Below are 12661 nucleotides of genomic sequence, written 5' to 3'. Positions count from 1 at the left end.
AATACTACAGACACACCAAGCTATTTGTGCTAAGTAGTCTCGAAAGCCAACGCCACCTTTGGTCTATGCACAGGCCTGTCTGCCCAGCCGAGGTGGAGTCAACCTTCTCCCTCCCTGGGCTGGCGCTGTGTCCTGCCCTGAACACAAAGTGGGTCCAAGTGGCACAGGGCCAGTCCCAGACCTAGCCTCTAAGCCTGTCATTCGTGAAACAGCAAGCTCTCACGCTGCAGAAAGTCCAGGCCGTTCTGCTGGAGAGGGAGGCCAGGCAGAGAGGTGCTGGAACGTGAGACACCATGTGCAGGGAGATCACATGAGGGGAAGCAGGGACTCCCTGAGCGAGGCCTTCTTGCACTTTCCAAACCAGCCCACGTGCTGAATGCAGCTGCTTGGAGAGATACATTTGAGGCCAGCGGAATTGCCCAAGCAAACCACGGAATCATGAGAAATGACATACTGTGATTGTTTTAAGACACTGAACTTGGGCTCTTCGTCCCATGGCAATAAGGAGAGATGTTATTTTCACAAATTGGCTGTGTCATTGTATTGCTTAGGGCTTCCCTTGAGCAGCGCCCTCAACGTTTTGTTTAATCTAAGAGAGCTGGAAAATGATACTTGCCGTGTCCCATTACTCATATCAACTGAACAGAATTCTTAGGGATAAAAATCAAAAAAGAATTTTCAAACTGCTTTACGATGTTTTCAGATGAAAAGTAATACGTCGTCAGAAAATATTACTACGCTCCTTTAGGACTGTGATCCTTCGGGACGGGGAGATTGGAAAGGTACGACAGCCCACAGCTTCTGTCGGGGATTCTGCCGGTCTTAAAAAAGGGATTTGCCTGGAAACCGATATTAGTAAGAAGCACTCTGTGTGATGAAATCAGAACCAGATTTCGTATCTGTTTTGACAAACCTTCAGAACATTGTAAAATCCTCTTTGATACCAAACGCTCATGCTCAGCCTGGTGTGCGCAGTAATTATCTAGTCTTTACAAGTGAAATGTAACTTGTAACAAAATGTTTTCCTCTTTTGCATGGTGTTAAGGGAAAAGATACATAAGATTTTAATAAAAAATGAGAGCATGGTTACTCTCGAGCAAAAAGAACCTCCCAGACCCAGCCCTGGAAATCCAGCAGGTGAACATTTTACAGGCATCCTCTTTCCTTAAATAATGTCTGACAGCCAGTGGGACTGCGTTAGGCTAAGAGATGCACGTGCGCATATAACACGCTTACTCAGTGTATCGAAATCACAGACACTAGAGTATGAGAAAAAGACCAAATATCTAGTCCAAAAATTAGGTTAGAATAGGAATATAGAATTGAAGAGGAATATAAGGAATCTCTCAGAAAAGAATGTAGAGGTTTAGTAAATTTAGTCAAAACAGGTAAATTCCATATACATTTACAGTGGAAGAACTAACCCAAATACAGCCCCTGGGACACTAAGTTAAAAGGGGGGGCTCTCCAGAGGTTCACCCATCTGCCCACACCTCTGCCCATGCCCCCTGGTTCTCTTCCTCATGGGCAGGGAGCGCTGTCACCTGACCGGTCCGTTTCTACAGCCCTGATAAGGCCAGGCAGTGAGAGATCACAGGATTTCAGCCGGTTCGTCCAACTCTTCGCTTTGTCCAAATGCTAACTGAGCTTCGAGTTCCTGTGGCCAGGCATTAGTAACAAAATGCCAAGAACTGGAGTCAGCCTTCAGGGGAAGATTGGAGGTATGGCCTACCCTTTATACCTAAATCGTGAGATGATCACCAGCTGCCCCCAGAGAGGCCTACGGGGTCACTTCAAAATTAAGCAAAACTGATTCTCATCTGGCTGTTGGTCCCTTAAGGCCGTGTCCCCTCCCCTCCTGATGGGCCCAGAGAACGGCAGCTTGGTAAACCAAATCAGGCACTTCTGAGTCCCAGCAAATCCTTTATTTTTTAAAAAAATAAAATTAAAACTATATTGAGAATATCGTTTTTCCTTTTCATTGACTCTACTGGGGTGACTCTGGTTAACAACATTATACCGGTTCCGGATGCACAATTCCACAGCACATCACCTGTACACTGTACTGGGCGTGCGGCACCCAAGTCAGGTCTCCTAGCAAATCCCTCCGATACATCACCTGCTAACTTAAACCCAGAACAGCACTCACATCTGGCTGTGCGGCCCGTGCTCTCCTCTCCACCCCCGAGTCGCCTCGCTACCTTAAATAGCAGCTATTCGCTTCAAGCTACGGCCCGGTTTTCAAGCGTGAACACAGAAGAAAAGGTGCTCTGTACATTATGAGAAGGACGTTCTTATTTCAGAATGTCCGTGTTTGCCGTCTGCAATGAAAAGCGATCAGGACTTCTACAGTTCTCTCTATGGCAACGGATACACATAAAGAATACAGTCCGAGAGCCATTTACCTGCGGAAGTGACAACAGTGACTTCCCCGCTTTTAACCAAATTATTAGGACCGTTAAAGAACAGGGAGGAGTACAATGTTCTATATTTTTCTGAACTCGTTGCCACTGAAACTATTTTATGCTATGCAATTTTAAACAAACTGAAATCTAAAAAGAACCATCAAGATCAGATACAGGCCCAATAAGACAACAGAACCCCCACAGTTCAAAATGCTATCAAGTTTTCATTTTGGAGACTGTTTTAGCAAGAGAATTCTCAGAAAACCTGCTTTAAAAGGGATATGTTTTTAACTCTGTGTGGATGAAGTAGAGTACTAGCTAACAATAATAGCTAATACTCAGTGAGCACTCAGCGTATAAGCACTTTACAAGAAGTCCCTCATTTTAACCCTCACAACCGTATGAGTTAAGTACCACTGTTCCCTGCCCTTATGGATTAAGAAACTTTCCCACCACCACACGGGGCGAATTCCCGCTACCTACCACTAGCCTGTATTATTAAACTTCTACTGATTTTTCCAAGAAGGCTATCATATAAATAAAATTAACTAATATCCAAACATTACATAAGGCCACCAATTTGAAATAATAATTTGAAGAAGAGTACAGTCACAGAAGAGAGTGAATACCGGTATCATTTTGTTTCTAATAGAACTTGATTATGAGTATAACAATTACAGAGACTGTAAAGACTCAAGGTGTTTGAATCAACAAAAAGAAGTAAGCCGCACACTGGCGTTGTACAGTGTATAATTGCAAGTCCCCATATGCTTGAGCATGGTACTTAAGCTCTCTGAATGTCAGATGATTCCACTGTAAGATGGGATAATAATGGCACCTACGACAGACGATTCTTGTGAGGATTAAGTGAGATAATATAAATGAGATCAAATACTGCTCAGAGCCTAGAATAAAAAACCTTATAATAAATGCTACAAGTGTCCATCAGGGAAGGTGATGAATTCTAAGATAATCCACACTAGTGATTTGAAAAGGGGAATACATGTTACACTTATATAATCATTTATAACCCGCCCTAACAGAAAAAAAAAAAAATCTTGCCACACTTTTCCGTTTTTGCATCTTTTGTCTCCAATCAATGTTCTTCTGGTAAGTTTCCATATTCATTTCCAGAATTCTTTGCTCCATCAGTAACAATATTTCTAGTTAGGGTGTTATAAACTCCCTACTTTCAACCTCTACTTCTACAGCGTCTTATTATTAATCTTTGCTATTAAGAAGATTGTAAGAATTTCCAGAATTAAACAGGGTACAGAGCTGGTACAGCTTGTTATTAAATGGGATAGTTTTAATTCAAAAGACAAGACCCACTGGAATCTGATTGTAAATCACGAGCAGGGTTAAATTTCACGTTAATTTTGTACGTGTGCACACACCCTTGGCAAAGAAGCGTTCTTCTCTCTGAGTGTGTGCTAGGTCTAGGTTGTTTTTATTTTGGCAGTGACTGAGGAACAAGAGGCGAGGAAGATGACTTAAAAGTAAAGACAGATTCAGTTCAATCAACGAAGAGAGGCTAAGTCTTCAAGGAAAACAAGAAGGGTTCTCGGACACTGGCCAAGATCAAACACAGAAAGCGATTCTGTTAGGATGGAAATTTCGAAGAAGGGAGAGATCATGCACTGACTCTAAGGTGTGACTCTAGTACTTCACCTAGTTCACATGTCTGGCATGCAGAAGGAGGAGGATTTGAACCCAGGCAGTCCAATTCCGAAGAGTTCTGAATCACTGTGCTTGTAAGAAAGTACAGGAATAATTACCTTAAAAATGGGTGTTTTCCTTCTTGAAGATTAATTTATAATCTGTTATAACAAATATAGCCTAACATGGTAAAAGGCATGTTCATCTATTTTGAACACCTATACCTTTAGATTAATCTTAAAATATCATTTTTTTCATGAAGAAGTTGCTTTTCAATTTTCTACAGCAATGAAAAACAATTCACAATAACTATATAAATTGGCACTTATTATTCCGAGCACTGAGGGGAGGAAAAGTCTGTTTCCCTCACTGGCTCGTGAGATTCCACTAAAATTAAAAAAAAAATGATTATTTCCACGACTGTTCACTTTCCTGCTGACAGGAGCGAGGCTGGGCCTCGCGGGAAGCGCGGTGGAGTCTTTCCTGCCTCTGCTTTCAGGAGCACGCGGAGTGCCAAATGGAAAAGGACCAAATCATTAGGGAACACAGTTCAGCTCCAAGTTTCTAAAACGGTATTTGAAACAATAAGGGGAAGATGCGGGTCAGAAAGTGGCCTGATGGCACATCAGCCACCAGCCCCTAAGCCCTATCAGCATTCAATGCCGACTGCTGAACCACCAAAATGCTGCTTTAATTATTTGGGTTTAAACGACCACAGGTATTTAAGATTCACCTGAATAAAAACCAACTACACTCAGATAACAGGCTGACGTTTTGGGGGTTTTTTGCAAATTGCAGTTTTTAGCATATTTCTTCCATCCACATAAATGGGCTAAGTAGGGGATGAGTTACTATTTTCTACCTTTCTTTTATGATGGGTTGTAGACGCATCCATCTCTTCCTCCCCGATGTTATCAATCTGTGAAGTCGGACTGCAGTTCATTCTCTCCTCCTCCTGCCTCTGAAGTCTGTCTGCCACCGCCTGAATAGCTTCTGTCCATTCCTCCCTATGAAAACAAGGGAGACTTCTCATTCCCAGAGAATGGCAAACAACTCGAGTTTCCTTTTCATAACATACGAAATGGACACAAATACAGTCTACTCCAGCATCACACACACACACACACACACACTCACTCTTTCTCTCTCTCTCTCTCTCTCTCCCACCCACCCCCAATGCTTACTCCAGGGTGGAATTAATCCCAAGGCATTTTACATCACAGCCTAAAGTCTGCAGTACCATTTATTTGGAGATATGTTTAAACGAGAAAAAGAAGAAAAGGACTATAAGAAAACTCAGTTAAAATCCTTTAAAAGGACAATAACTTGTTAATTGTGTACATCTTACTTATATAAAGTAAATTGATCCTTAAAAGTTTGCTGCGCTTTTTTAATGCTTTGTTCAGCTATGGCTAAGTCCGTCAGTGACCCACTCGAGATCCCCGCTGTAGTCCAAAAAAAGCCCCAAGAAAAGTGTTCAAAGGCAAAGCCTTTCACTGTTCCCAGACCACAGGTAACTTCCTCTTTTTTCTAGAAAATAATGTTTAATATTTCAAACTGAAAGAATTACATTTGCGGAAAAAATTGAGTACCTTTTTTCATGATTTCCATGTTTTTCTCTTAGAGTTTTATTTTTTGAATTCAATCTTTATTGTATCTTTTCTTAAAATGATAGGCATACATTGTAGCTTAAACAATTAAGTCTCTTGAGCACCAGTACAAAGCTTTTATTTTCTGAGAGCTATCTCATCAGATCAAGCAGCGTTTATTTCCATATAAATTTTAAAATCAGCTTGTTTTTTCTTCAAGCCCATTAGCGTTTCCAAGGGAACCGCATTAAGTCTATAGATCAATTTGGAAGGAATGGCCATATTAATAAATCGTCTTGCAATCCATGAACATGGTATATATGGCTCCGCATTTATGCTGGTCTTTAACTTCCCAGAGGAATGTTCTGGAATGTTCTGTGGAAGGGTCTTGTACATCTTTAATTCAATTCATTTCTAAGTATACTTTTATTGCGGAGGGTTTTTTAAATTTAATTTTTAATTTTTCTCGCTACTATTTATAAATAGAGTTGTTCTTGTGGGTTCACTTTTTATGCTGCAGACTTACTAAAATTCATCACTGAGTTCCAGGAGCTTTTATTTTTCTGTATTTTTGATACATGCAACCACGCTGTCTGCAAGGAAAGGCACGTTTTACTACTTCCTTTCTAATATGTTTGCCTTTTGTTTCTCTCGCTTGCCTGGTAGTAGTCTCGATGGGACAGACCCCCAGTACAGTGTTAAATAAACGTGGTGAGAGCAGACGTGCTGACCTTGTTCTCTGGGAAGCGCTGGGCCTTGACCTTGAGTGCTGCACACACTGGAGGACCTTTTTTGTAGCTGCCCTTAAGCTGAGTAAGTTCCCTTTTCTTTCTATTTAACAGAGTTTTTGTTATAAAACGGTGTTGAATTTTGTCAAATTTTTTTTCTGCATCTGTTGAAATGATCATGCAGTCTTCCTCCTTCATCCTATTCATATAGTGAATTTACTTGAATGATTTTCAGATGTTAATGAAACTAAAATCTTGGGGTTAACTCCATTGGGTCATGGCGTGTTAGCCTTTTTACATATTTTGCGGTTCTGTCTGTGAAAATTTTGTTAAGATATTTGGCACCTATGTTCACAAGATTATTGGGCTACAGTTCTCTCTTCTTGTGATAGTGCCTAGTTTTGGAGGGTGAGGGTGACAGTGGCCTTATAAAATAAGTGGAAGTGTTCTCTTCTCCATTATTTTCTGAAATAAGAGTCTGCAGGACTGGTGTTTAACAGAACACACCAGAATGAAGCCATCTGTACTTGGGAGTTTTCTTTGAAAAAAAAAATGGTTTAGTTACTAATTCAATTTTATTCACTGATATTAGATTAAGTTTTATATTTTTTCTTGGGTCAGTATTGGTAACTTGCGTCTTCTTTTTTATTTTCTTTAACAACCTTCCAAAATCTTTCTATTCTATTAATTTTGTTTCAAAGGACTAGTTTTGTTTTACTGATTATTCCCTATTATTTTTCTGTTTTCAAGTTCACTGATTTCTGATCTTTATTGTTTCCTTCTTTCTATTTGTCTTGGGTCTAATTTACTATGGAAAACACTATGGAAGTCCCTCAAAAATATTAGAAATAGAACTACCATAAGACCCAGCAATCCCACTTCTGGGTATTTAGCCAAAATAAAATGAAATCAGGATCTCGAAAAGGTATCTGCACTCCTGTTCACTACAGCATTATTCAAACAGCCAAGAGATGGAAAAAACCTACATGTCTACTGGCAGAGAAGGGGCAAAGAAAACCAGGGGTAAGCAGGATGGAATATTATCAGGTCTTAAACAAAGAAGGGAATCATGTTATGTGCTACAACATGGATGAACCTTGAGGCCATTATCCTAAGTGAAAGCTGCCAGTCACAGAAAAACAAATATCGTATGTTTTCACTTCTACGAGATACTGCAAGTAGTCGAACTCATGGAAGCAGAAAGCAGAACGATGGTTACCGGGGGCCGGGGAGAGAGGGAAATGAGGAGTTGCCATTCAACGGGTAGAGAGTGTCAGCCGTACAAGACGAAAAGTTTCTCGAGAGCTACTCTAGATATACTGTTGTAGACAGAGTTCACAGCACTGCGCTGCACACTTAAAAATTTGGTAGATGTCACGTTAGGTGGTTTTTAATCACAATTTTAAAAAATGGTCTAGAAAAGCTAAGAACATTTGGAAAAAAATAGCAGTAATGGAAAGCTTGCCTTATTAAAAGCTAGGAGTTTTATTAGAATTCTTTATTTAAAACCATGTGGTCCTAGCGCTAGAGCGACAAACAAACAAGAGAAAAAAGAAAAGATCTAAAAATACAAGTATTTATGTACACACGTATGCGACATGCCTTATCAGTCAGGAAAGAATGGATTATTTAATAAATGGAGGTGAGACAATAGGCTCGTCTTTCGGATAAAATAGATTCTAAACTTATATGATATAAAGACATAAATACAAGATTTTTAAAGATAGATTAGAGATATATATTTAGTTTGCGACAGGTAAGGATTTTGACTGGAAGAAAGAATATAGAAGATAAAGAGTTTTTCTCAATACATCTAAGTCCTCATTAACATTAAAGGCATAAAACATCGAAACACCAAATTGTAGATGAATTTAGAAAAACAAACTCTAACATAAATACAAATATGCTGTTTTTCATTTTCACTACAACTGCCTCCTTCTAGTCAGAAATGCAAATGAAAACTGATTATCCAGGAAAGTAGCGTGGTATTGTAGGAACAGCAAACTATTTCAAAGTCTTAAGCTATGGCTTAAGTCCAGCACTGCAAACGCGAAGGCAGGATGAATCGTGTTACATGAGATGTTATAAATCCATGAAGACTAACATACTCACAGACTATATAATGGCATGGGAAAAGTCCCATTCATTCAACAAGCCAACGAATGCTATGTCGGACCCTGGACTGTGTGCTAAAAATAAAATAATGAGCGAGGAAGACGTCGTCCTTGCCAATCAAGAATCTTAGTCTACTGAACAAGCAAACGAAGATTATAGTAACGATACGCCTGATACAAAAGGTTCGGGAGACAGGTAAATATATAGTTTGTAGGAGTCAGAGGTTTTGCATGAACTGTGACATTTTAAGCTCAGATCTGACATATACGCAGGAACTAGCCCAACCATCGTTGTGGATTAAGGTATAAGCAAACTGAGGACTCAGCGTATGGAAATGCCTGGGAAGGCGGGGGTGGGTGTTGAAGAGGACACAAAAACTTGAATGTGTGCTGAAGACCTAAATCCATCTCACAGAATGAGATTGGAAGTGGATAAAAAAAAACTGTCAGCTTTCAACTTTGGTTATAGAATCAGAATTATGAATAATTTCTAGTTCTTTTCTATTTTTCTTTCTTTTCTATGTTTTCTGAAGTAATCATGTATTACCATTTATTGTTTATTGACCCAAAAAGTATTATTAAAATAATACTTTCCTATTTACTAGGTTTGGGGGGGAAGTTTTTCTTTGGACTCACATGAGTTTTTTAAGAACTAATTTACTCCCTTGAAAAATAGGCTAAAAACATTTAACTTCCCAGAGCTGTTTTTTTTTTTTTTTAGTCAAATATAGTAACGTATGTGTAGGAAAGTGAATTTGCAGTGGTGACCGCTGGACCTAACTCAGTATCAGAGCAACCAGATGAAAGGGTATTAAACAGAAGGGGGGCGGCAGGGAAGAGAACTCCAGGAATTAGCAGTAGTTCAGGAAGATGAAAATGTGGCCCTAAGGAAGGCTGGTGAGCTGGTTAGAAATGGGTGGCCACTCCCGTCCTCAACAATGACGACAGCCAATGCCAATCAGTTCTGCTATGCTTTTTCTCCCTGACCCAACCTCAGCATCCTTCTCAAGGAGTCTGCAGGCTGCCACCTGCACAGTGGTGTGACGCTTGAAAGCTTGTGCTTCCTCTAGCCTCAGAGTTCCAAACACAAACACAGTGAATCCTACCATTTTTTTTAAAAAAGCAGTTCAGTATTAAAAATGTCTTCTTTAATTTATATTTTAACTTTTAATGGTGTTTTCTCTTAAGTATATCTTACAGAACCTCTAAAGTTTTGATTTAGTATTTTGCAAGTTATTCAACTATTACACCAGAATAATGATAATTAAGGGACTATAGCATTTTACAAATATGTTTACATATGTTTACAAATGGTGAGGTCAGATGCATATAGATTTTTTGGATTGTTGCTTTTTCACAAAATGGAAGAAAAAAAATGACTTTCTTACCTCTCCTCTGGCGTATCCACGTGAAATGTTCTCTCTATAACAGTGGTCCACTGGAGGCATCTGATAATAAATGTGTTTGGCTTTGGTCGTTCTGTTTTCATTAACTGGCATTCTAGTAACAAAATACAATGTCTCTTTGAGTATACTTATATTTAAACCAAGAAATAAACAGTTGAGAACTACAGAGTTCTATTCCAAACTAAGCCACGGGGACCGCACAGCATTCTGGGATTCTCCACTCAGGGGGGTCGGCACCGTGACCCCATCCAGGGGCCATGCCAGCTGCCAGCCTGGTCCATCCCACTCAGAAATATACCACTCTCTCTAGGACAAAGTTCCAATTTCTTAGGCTGACTTTCGAAGCTATTCATTAGCAACCCTGAACCCTTTTCCAATGTTATTCCTTACCATAAATACAAACAAAGCATCCCAGTTAGTTCTCTTTTGCTTATAAAATAATCTCAGTATTTAAAAATTCACACTTCTTTGGAAACAAAATTTACTTTATGATCTCTGTCCCCTTAAAACCTGAAATACTTATTTCTTCAAAATCTACATTGTCCAGTTAAACTACCTCTGAGAACAGTAGTATTAAATACTCTGAGAAACACACGCAATTAAACATATATAGATGGATATAGGTATTGGTCTAAAACTAAATCCTAATAACAGTAATTTGAAAAAAATTAGACGCCTAATCAAATTCTCAATTTACATAGTTACAGCTCTAACTTAACAGGTATCTCTCTTTCCCTTGGAAAACTGGTAGAATTAGATCTACAGAATAGTTACAGGACATTTTATCCTCGGAGAAAAATAAAAAGGTAGGACTATCCATTCAAAGCAAAGCACATGGTTGCAAAAACAACAACGATGACAATGACGAACCCCCCCTGGAGTTCTAGAAGACTGTAAACAAATAATCCTAATAATTTCATTTAAAATATACAGCGCCCGGCAGAAGTAAGGCCTGCCTGAGTGTGGTTGGCGGTGTAGGAATGTGGGTGTAATAACTTGTAGCTTTAATTTGAACATTTCACCTAAAATGTCATATGGAGTGCTTGTGTGTGCTGTTCTTTTGTCACAGAATTACATGCTTATGATTTTGTAATAAAAGGGGGTGTTACTCATGCCAAACCCTGTATATAAAGACACCAGAGTTATCATTAGAATCTGACTGATCTAGAAAACACTCTCTCACATCTTAAAACTTTAAGAAGACATAGATGTCTCTCTGTCCACTTAGGACTCCAAATAAGCCTTCCTAATTTAAAAGGTTTCAACCACAGCCGTCAAGAGGTCTCTGGGTCTTTAGCATAAAGCACTTCATTATAAAATCTGGTTTCACTGATGCATCGCAAGCCAAATGAAGAACATACTTTGGAATAATCAGCTCATTCATCGTTAGTACAATAGGAAAAAAAATCTGAAATCTCTGCCAATTTAGGGCAGTAGAGAAAATTTGCTTTCCATTATTTTTTTTCCAAAATGTATTCTTCTGAAATAATTACAGCTAAGTCATTGTTTTAGCATATTATCAGTTGCTCCTCCAGAACATTACGATTTTACATGCATTATTTCTCACTAATCCTCCCAATACAGTTCTAACGTGTTTTTTATCATTTCTATTTCACAAATAAGCAAATGGAAGCTGTCTGGTTTTTAAGTCACTTATTCAAAATCATCAGGTCATTAAAACTGAAGATCTCCAATCCAGGTTTTCTAGCTCTAAATTCTTGTCTCTTCTTAGTACATCACATGCTGTTTTAGGAGTGGTAGCTGTTTACAAGAGAGGAAATAAAGGTTTCTTTCTTTTTAATAAGCTTTATATACTTCCCTTTCTAGGTTTTTGCAAGTAAATTGATAGAAACAGGTGACATAGAGAGCACTGGAACAGTCTTCCCCCAAAGAGAAGTGACCACACTCCTTGTTTAATATTCATGCACTGGAAGTAACTGCCACCTAATTTGGGAATATTAATTCAAAAACAACAGTATCTATAAAGGACACGTGGACAAAACCAAGGAGGGGTGGGATCGGGGTGGGACGTGGCAGTGGCTGGGGTGGGGCAAGTAGTGAGGGGAACATGGAGACAAGTGTACTGGAACAATAAAAAAATAAAAAAAATTGCCAAAAGTAAAAATAAAAATTAAAAAGGTCTGGCAAAAATTCCGAGAAAAATAAAATAAAAACAACCACACACTTTGATTATATGATTAGAAGATAGAGGAAGTTCTAGGTGATAGGTAAGCTGTTAAGGAATGATACTATTCGGGATTTATTTCTACGAGTTCCATTGGAAAATGATCTCTCTGTCAACACGAGATCACGGCCACAAGGTTGAAAGCCCATGTGAATGTTTATTGGCCACAATGTGAGAAACCTAGTATGAGTTAACATGTGACGCCAGCTGCCTGAACGCTGACGTAAGAACTGGCTTAGGCTTGTGAACCCAAGAGAGCACGTTGGGTCTTCAGTCGTGATAAAACTGTAACAGTGGCCATTAGTAGGAAAAATGTAACTTTCTAAGGGCACGGATTTCCCAAGACTAATACAGGCTAACAAAAATATTTTCACCTCCTTCCACAGGCCGATTGTGAAGCCCTCAAACGAAACAGCACATACGAAATAATTCGATAAAGAGAGTATTATATGTTTATTTTTAATTCCTTTCTAAGAGTATCCTCCGGAGAGAGAAGTCTTCTTAGTGTGCTTTTGGAAGCAAAAACTGTTGCTGGTTGGATGGTTCAATTATCATGAACTATTCTGGCATATTTC

At 39.1% G+C, this 12661-nt stretch overlaps 1 protein-coding gene across 2 annotated transcripts in view; it reads right to left on the bottom strand.

The window, feature by feature from the left end:
• Positions 1-12661, bottom strand: part of AKT3 (AKT serine/threonine kinase 3) — a 194244-nt gene that overhangs the window by 57559 nt on the left and 124024 nt on the right. For both annotated transcript variants that reach the window (XM_053912915.1, XM_053912914.2), the window contains 2 exons: positions 9884-9995; positions 4927-5071 (listed from right to left, as the gene is read on the bottom strand). In XM_053912915.1, coding sequence (XP_053768890.1) covers positions 4927-5071; positions 9884-9995 — 257 coding nt within the window. The remainder of the gene's footprint in view (positions 1-4926; positions 5072-9883; positions 9996-12661) is intronic.

Source organism: Desmodus rotundus, chromosome 10, assembly GCF_022682495.2.
Source record: "Desmodus rotundus isolate HL8 chromosome 10, HLdesRot8A.1, whole genome shotgun sequence".
NCBI lineage: Eukaryota > Metazoa > Chordata > Mammalia > Chiroptera > Phyllostomidae > Desmodus > Desmodus rotundus.
This window is presented reverse-complemented; position numbering and strand designations above follow the sequence as displayed.